The sequence below is a fragment of the Vigna umbellata genome, chromosome 5 (genome assembly GCF_029865625.1).
Source record: "Vigna umbellata cultivar VRB3 chromosome 5, Vumbellata_1.0, whole genome shotgun sequence".
NCBI lineage: Eukaryota > Viridiplantae > Streptophyta > Magnoliopsida > Fabales > Fabaceae > Vigna > Vigna umbellata.
The window spans coordinates 3416909-3425742 of record NC_142169.1 but is presented as its reverse complement, the minus strand read 5'-3'; the positions used below and the strand labels follow the sequence as shown (position 1 = coordinate 3425742).

The 8834-nt window shown below is 35.0% G+C and overlaps 1 protein-coding gene across 1 annotated transcript; it reads left to right on the top strand.

The window, feature by feature from the left end:
- Positions 1-297: 297 nt before the first annotated feature.
- EMB2752 (embryo defective 2752) lies at positions 298-6887 on the top strand. Its single transcript, XM_047320958.2, has 3 exons — positions 298-512; positions 1395-1621; positions 6485-6887. The coding sequence occupies exons 2-3, from the start codon at positions 1439-1441 to the stop codon at positions 6590-6592; spliced, it is 291 nt and encodes a 96-aa protein (XP_047176914.1). The 5' UTR covers positions 298-512; positions 1395-1438; the 3' UTR covers positions 6593-6887.
- The last annotated feature ends 1947 nt before the right edge of the window (positions 6888-8834 follow it).

Below are 8834 nucleotides of genomic sequence, written 5' to 3'. Positions count from 1 at the left end.
TTTTACCATTAAAATATATTATGTTTTCTTTTAATTTTAAACAAAATTATACTAATGATGTTATTACAAATACGTTATTATCTTTGGATTCCAAATAAATTTATTTTATTTAAATCTTAATAAACATTGCTATTTAAAAATATTATCAATGTACTTCAACCTGAAGAATATTAAATTTACCATTTTATATATTTCACAATGATTTAATTCACAAAAATGTATGATAAAATAATTTTAATTATGTAGTTCAAAGTTTTATACAAAAAATATAAAGCGACTGAAACGCTAATTTCATTGTAAAAACAAATGTCACGTTCAATTCTTGGATGATTTAAGCATTTGATTACAAATGGAGTGTGCCTTTAATAATCTGCGTGTAATAATTTTGAACATCTCAAAAAGTTATTAAAATTTAGTGCTCTATTCTTGAGTTTCGTTGTTCGCATCACCCTCGCAGCGTTCAATTCATCGTGTAGTTGAAGCTTCTTGCTCTCAACCCACTTCACAACAAGGTAATTTGTAGCCCACTTTGTCTGTTATATTTTTGTGTGAATCAAACAACTGGGTCGCTTGTAAATTGTGATTTGATTTGTTTTTGGGGCTTTTAGAATGATTAGTTAATTGAAGGAAGAAGAGTAACCAAACCTTAATTATTGATGGAAAAAGTGTAATTGACCGATCCTTAAATATTAATCATTCATGTTTTGTGCCATTCAAATTTTGCTCATAAACTATTTGATAAAAGTTCTTTGGAGTAAAAGGGAAGTGTTGAAGCAAAGAAATAACTAGCAAATACTCAAGCATATCACATATTATATAGTGGCACCAGTTTAGGATTATTGAGTTCCGATGGGTTAGGAAAATGCTATGGGGTTTCATAGTGAAAATGGTCTCGACCTTGTCTGATTTTTTTCTGCTAGGTGGAAGAAGTTTTGCTGCTGCTGCATCAGTTTATTGTTTGTTTTTGTTTGGTCTGTGGCAGTTTTGATGGTAATCATAATCTTTTTTGTAAATTGTTCATTTACAACAACTGAGTCATTTCCTATTATGTAGGGCTGGTTGGATGAATTAAATTAAACCGATGTCATAATGTTTTATCTTAAATCATGTCTATAGATATTAACCTTTGCGTTTATTGTTTTTCTTGGTGTCTGTTTGCCTTTATCAAACAGACTACCCTCAGCTTCTTTGTTGGGCTTTTAACCTCCATCCCTAAATCGTATATTTAGATTAATTATAAAGGAGGTGCCAATGTAATAATCTGTTGACTCATCTTAGCACAGTCAATAACAAACAATGAATATCCTGAGAGTGTGCTCTTGATCATATGGTTACTTCAGTCTTCTTTTCAATTGAAGGTGGTATTACTGTCTTCTTTCTCTTTTTCCTTTCAGGACCTTGAATACTGATTGAGGACATCGAAAGTGAAGTGATTGAAATGGCAAGCTACCTGTGGAGAAAATATGCAGATTATTTGTACACAAAGTGGGAAAAAACCTTTCTTTGGGACATGGTGGAGCCTTACAGAAGGCCCAAATCATTTACTCCATTGGTCACTATTTATATCGCGGCTTTCTACTCTGGAGTCATTGGTGCTGCCATTACTGAACAACTCTACAAGGTTATTATTATTATTATTTAATTTTTAATTTTGATTCTGTTATTTTTAGTATGTTTGGTATTTTTGTTTTAATTTCTTTCTCTTATCTGTGCTACCACTTATTGGATATCTGTAGTTTTAGGCATAACTGAGACTCTGAGTGGGTTTTATTGTTTGTATGTTCTGATGGAATTGGAAAAAGAAAAATAGTGAAATTTTGTTGTGTATGCCAACTAGTAGTTTTTGTTTGGGTACACTTTTGGACTTAGATTCCTATGAACATGATTTTTTCAAAGGGGCTGCTTAAACGATTTTGATTCTTAGAGAAATGACACTTATGGGTTTTGTTTGTTGGATGAAGGGATGATTAATCATTACTGTTAGAAAGTATGCCTCAGTATCTAACCAGGATCACTGAAGGCTTAGCTCGTGCCTTGAGGCTTTCAATTGAATCCGTGTAGGCTGTAACTATTTTCAAACTAATGTGTAAATGTCCTGTTACTTGGGACCTGATTTTTGTTTGCTTTATCTACCCTAATTTGGAAATTTAAGTTCTATTGGGATTGGAATTACATTTTGTTATTTAGTTTTTGTCTATTTGAAGGAGCTCAGTGATTGATCAGGGATTTGGGTAGCTTCAACATGGATAGCTTATGCATGAGTTTAATTCAGTTTTAATCTTTTCAAGTGTTTTATGTTATATTACTTATATGACATGTGCATTTGCATTAAATTTTTCACCTGTTTTGTTAACCTCCAGGTTCTAAATGTGCAGTGACTGGTATATTTTAGCAATTATTTTATAATTGATTGTACTTATCAATATAATTCATTTTCTGCCATTTAAATTTTGTCCCTTCTGTCGCTGTTTCTTGGATGCAGCCTTATGATAAAATCTATCTACTGAATGCTTGCACTTCGGTTTTCGAAAGTAATTTTATCGATCTTTCTTTATAATTTCTGCCAATAAATTGTTTATTATACAGGGATTTTCTGGTTTCCTGTAGCATGGTTATGAAGAAAAGGCTTCTTGTATTTGACTTAGTTTTTTTATGGGGTTGCTAATCTAAAAAAGATTGAGAACTTCTCCTTCCAAATTAGCTCAATTCCAATATATTACCAGAACAAACAAGATTCAGCTTGGGCCCTAGATGGCTCCAACACTGTTCAGCTTTAGGGCCCAAGATGAGAACGGAAATTAATTGCAATCCGAAGAGAGGTCAGATAGGGAAGTTACTAAAATTAGAAGAAGATGTAGATTTTATATGAAGTAATTATGTGGAGGTAGAGGTCACATTTTTAAAAGTAAAACTTGGCGGGATGCAAGCATTGTAAATAATAAATCGCTGTTGACCATGTCATTGCAGTCCTCTGCTGTATTATTTGTTGTGAATAACCAACATAGCCAATGTAAACAACAAGAATCGCATTTGTTATTTGGTTCAATCTTTAGGGTCTAATACTTTGCTTGAATTGATAGTAATTGTAACATCCCATTTTAATAGTATAAAACTACTAAAATGAAAGGTTACATAGATGCTACAAGAACAACTAGGTAAAACAAACCTCCTTCAAAGAAGAGATCTACTTCTGTAGATCTATCTAACAACTCATCTGCTTCTCCCTCACCTCTAACTTGAATAACTGAAAAGGTGAATCCCTAAGCTCACACCATTAGGTGATCATCGCAAAAGAGAAACAACATACAAAGACAGACAACAGAAAAGCAAGGGTAAGCTAGTTTACAATTGAGGAACGATATCTATAAATAAACTCATTTAAAACATGTTACATACAACAAACATATTGATAGACTTCTTTAATCAAGAAGTCGATCCACCCTCAATAATACTCAAGAACAATCAGAAACAATGAATAACTCTCGTGTTATTGAATCAATCAAAGAATTCAATGTACAATAGGTTCTTTGAAGGAAGCCTGAACCTTCCTCCACTGGACAAAGTTCCAGTACAATTCAAAGAATATAGAATCGATCACCTTCTCCTCTCAACTAACTTCCATTTATACTCTCCCTTTTTCCCTCCTAATTCACAACTAACTGATATCCTACTGTTTCCCGCCTTCCTTACTCTATCTCCTTCCCTCCTTTCTTATTCTTTCTTTTGTACACCTTTAATTCTCTAACACATATCACTACATAGCCATCAAACACTTTATGCAGAACACTTATTATGAATGGACTGTCTGGACTTAGAATGATTGTCGAACTATGGCGGGTTGTGCACTTGTGGTGGCTTCTATTGCTTTGCAAAGCCATTGCCAATGAGTTTTACCCTACCACACTCACAAGGTTAGTTTGTTCCAGGCCGTGGAGCATACTGGAAGCTCCCAAGACTAAGACCTCCTGCTACTCTTCACGACATGGTTCAATCCTATCTACTTGAGAATGAAAGACCATTGGAGTTTTAGGATAACCCCCAAGACTGAGTTCTTGCATTCATTCTAAACATACTTGAACCTCACCAGGAGGTTCCACTTTGGAACTTACTTTCACAACTTTGACCACCTTTGAAACCATGTACATATGTCACTTTACTTTCACATTGAGTACCAACTTATTTCATCTTTAATCATACATCAAATACATACATAACTTAAAGAATAAACCTTCATAGCATAAACAGTGGGTTCTGCCCACTCACCTCTCGCTCAGCGGGGAGTTCGCTCAGCTAGAAGTGTTCTACTCGCTCAACGGACACCAGCTCGCTGTGCGAAAACAGAAACAGTGGGTTCTGCTTACTCACCTCTCGCTCAGCCGGGAGTTCACTCAGCGAGACTGCATAATTCTGCAGCACTAAAACTGTAGAATTTGCACTACTCAACCACTCATGACCTATCCTATGCATATTTTTCAACTTCTAACACCCCTAGATTGTATTCTAGACTCAAATATACCTCAATAAATGTTTCTAAACCAACCTAAACACATTCTAAACTCATTGAGCACAAGATTTCAAACTAAAATTTATCAAAACCCCACTTTAGAGACCCAAATTGAATTCCACCAATTATGGCCTATTTTCAAGCAACTTAGGGACTCCAACAAGTCCCAAATGACTTACTAACACCCTCCAAAAAGACCATTTAAGCATAGAACCCATAATTCAAATTCTCACTAGTCCGAACCCCCAAAAACTAAATCTAAATCAAACTAAACTCTACCTATCAACCACCAAACACTCTTACACTAGATTTACTCCATTTCAATGCTTAAACAAGTCATAAAACATCTCATAACAGACCTCAAATGCCTCAAACCGGTTTACCATCCTTCTCTCACCATTTCAATACCTAAAACCTCCTTTTTCCTTCAAAACACTTCCAAACTTCCACAATGAACCAAAATCTTTGCTCCATATCAATTTTCAACCATCTAACTCTTCTAACAAGTCCTAATTAACCACAAAACAGTGCTAGACCAGTTCTCATCTCACTCCAATACCAAATTCTCAACCTCACTCACCAAAACCCCTCTTTTAAGCTTGAAACTCAAGCAATTCACTCTCCATTACTCCAACCACTTTAAGGTCACCATTTAAACCACAATACAACCTCCAAACACATAATTATAACAGTAAAACAATCTAAACATATCACACCAAGCATTCAAACATCAAACCACCTTGCATCATCATTTAAAAATCAAACATCATTGGAACAACCAATACAAATACATGCAATTCATTTTATACTACATAGATATACTAAATTCAGTTCAACACAATAATAATAAAACAAGTTCTAACTTCCCTTACCTCTCAAAGAAACGGCCCCAACTCAAAGAACGCTCCGCTGATTACTTGAACTGCAAGAAATACCTAGACGAGCCTACGAAACACCAAATTGAAAATGGACAGAGTCCTTAGAACTCTAGATGAATCAAGAACGTGTATGAGATGCATGATTACACATGCAACAATACAAGATTCCTCTAAAACATATTTAGGAACGGAAGGGGAAAAATGAGTCAAATCTTACTTACTCTATTGAAGAAACTGATCAGTTAGATTTGTAGACTTTGTTGTCGTGGTCGATTAGGTACTTCTTGATTGTCAAAGAGATGACTCAGGAGTTAGAATTCTTAGAGAGAAGGTAGAGAACTCTAGAAAAGTGGTTTCTAGAGAGATGATACGTTTTAAAATAATAAAACTCGTTTATAACAAAACTATTTATAATAAAACGGTTTAATATTAAAATAATCGAGTCTCACTATTTTTAGACTACCACCACTTCTAAAAATACCATTTTCTGGGTTTACAATAATAGGTATTTGATTATTTTTATTAAACAAATTCAAATTACATCTATTCTGTGGGAATCTACTTGCTGCCTCTGCTGGTTTGCATAAATTGTGATCACTTTTCCTACATTAATTTCTGTATAATATAATCTGAAATATTTTTCTGGAAAACACTTAATATAGAAGGCCAAGTTGTAGTAGCACAATAATTTGGTATCTAACCTTTGTTTATTAATTATCCATTTATGTGATGGATCAGACATTTTGGACAGTTGCATTGTATGAATGGTATTCACCCCAAGCTTGCTTTGTATGCCCTTGTGCCAAAGAGAGACGTTTCAAATAAAAAAAATAAAAAATAAAGTGTCACAACCATGAAACCGCTAACTAAAATAAATATTCTTGAAATTCCAACCCCTACGCAATCAATCACCTTCCTTCATGAGGCTTTCGTTTGCAACATAGCTGTCAATTAATAAGATGATGTCTCGTTGAATAACTTCATAATGATTGCCCATTTGCCTAATAATAGTGATTGCTCATTTTGGTTGAAAAACGCTTAATTGGAATATATACTAGGGTAATCTGTGTTTCAAAAACTAACTTCTATTGCAACATCACAGGAAAAGTACTGGGAAGAGCACCCTGGGAAAGCAGTTCCTATCATGTTTCCAAAGTTTTATGGGGGTCCCTGGAGGATCATGGGCGGTGATGTTCCTAAATCTGAATGAAAAGCTGTGAAGGCATCTTCATACTTGATTAATATTCACTTACAGCAGACATTTTTTTTGGGGGGGCAAAACAATCCTTTATTATATCGGAGACTTTCTTTAACTATGTTCTCCATGTTGCTTGCTTTTCTTCTAGCTTTTGCAATTCTTCATTGGTTATTAAGATAGGTTTTCTTTTCAGGTTAATTAGGAACTGTGTGGACTCTTCAAATGGGTCAACCTGAGTAGTATGTATGAAGTCTTCTATTCGAACCTCGATATCATTATACATAAAAAAGTACTATTTATTGGTTTATGGGATTATTGGTTATCAACAGCAATCCTCTGAATGTTCATGAGCAGAATATTGATTTGAATTGTTGCCAGTCAAATTATTCTGTTTCACTTTCATATTTGTCAATGTTTCTTGCAAACCCAATTATTTAAATTAGTCTAACGTTGGCGTTATATGGAGTCTGTTAAGAAAATGCTTTAGGAGTTTTTATTTTTTAATTTAATTGAGTCAAAGTTTGTTCTTTACTTTTAGGATTTAGTTATTTTTAATTATGGGCTGAAGTGGTGGATTAAAATTAGGATAAGAGTGTTAGTGGGTAGTTACTTTTTTATGTTTAAATAGTGTAATGTTTCCATCATTTCATAATCAATAATATTGAAGTATTTTGTCTTAAGCACGCTACTGTGTGCTTTTTTAAAAATAACAATTGGTATCAGGAGCCATGTTCTTGAGGGACCTGTGAGAAAAATCTAAAAGCATGGAAGGAGATTCAAGTTTTTCAGCAATGGCACCACCAGTCTTCAATGGTGAAAATTATCAAATTTGGGCGGTACGAATGGAAGCCTACCTAGAAGCTCTGGATCTATGGGAAGCAATTGAAGAGGATTATGAAATTATTGCGCTACCTGGCAGTCCAACGATGGCTCAAATCAAGAATCACAAAGACGAAAAAACTAAAAAAGCTAAGGCAAAGGCATGCCTCTTTGCTGCAGTTTCACCAACAATTTTCACTCGAATCATGACTCTAAATTCGGCCAAAGCCATATGGGATTACCTAAAAAGAGAATACGATGGAGATGATCGAATCAAAGGCATGCAAGTGTTGAATCTCATTAGAGACTTTGAATTGCAAAAGATGAAGGAATCTGAAACTATCAAAGAGTACTCTTAGAGGCTTCTGAACATAGCAAATAGAGTAAGATTGCTTGGTTCTGAATTTAAGGACTCTCGTATTGTTGAAAAAATTTTGGTTACCGTACCTGAAAGATTTGAAGCTACCATAACCACCTTAGAAAACACTAAGGATCTATCCAAGATCACCTTGGCAGAGTTGTTGAATTCCTTGCAGGCACAAGAACAATGAAGGGCTATAACAGAAGAAGGCTTTCTTGAGGAAGCCTTGCATGCTAAACATGAAGACAGTTGGAAAAACAGAAAAAGGAACCAACAACCAAATAGAGAAGATGTTGTCAGAAATGAAAGCAAAGCTGGAAGTTCCAAGGGAAAGTATCCTCCTTGCAAGCATTGCAACATGATGGGTCATCCTCCATTCAAGTGCTGGAGAAGGCCTACGCTAAATGCACCAAGTGCAATCAGCTTGGGCATGAAGTTGTCATATGCAAAAACCAAACTCAGCAGGAGGAAGAAGATGCTCAAATTGCACATGAAGAGGAGGAAGATCAACTTTTTGTTGCAACCTATTTTTCAACTAATGTTTCAAGCAAATCTTGGCTAATTGACAGTGGTTGTACTAACCACATGACCTTTGACAAGGAACTCTTTAGAGATATGAGGCCAACTGATGTCACCAAAGTCAGAATACGCAATAGTGACAATATCTCAGTCAAAGGAAAGGGGACAATTGCAATTACAAGCTGCGCAGGCACAAAATTTATTCCAGATGTTCTTTTTGTTCCTTAAATTGACCAGAATTTGTTAAGTGTTGGTCAACTGATTGAAAGAGGATTTAGAGTTGTTTTTGAAGACAAAAATTGCTTGATTAAAGATGCAGCTGGTCAAGATATGTTCAAGGTAAAAGTGAAAGGGAAAAGCTTTGCTCTAAATCCATTAGAGGAGCAGCAAGTTGTTTTCTCACTCAAAGAAAATTTGACAGAAATCTGACACAAGAGGCTTGGACATTACCATCATAAAGGGCTGCTGCAGTTGAGTGAAAAAAGGTTGGCAGTTGATGTTCCAGAGCTTGAGGATCGAATTTCTAATTGCAGAGCTTATCAATTTGGCAAGCAA

Coding starts and splice junctions, on each gene's coding strand:
- EMB2752 (XM_047320958.2), top strand. CDS start 1,439: ATGGCAAGCTACCTGTGGAGAAAATATGCAGATTATTTGTACACAAAG. Junction 1,622..6,484: donor TTACTGAACAACTCTACAAG/GTTATTATTATT, acceptor GCAACATCACAG/GAAAAGTACTGGGAAGAGCA.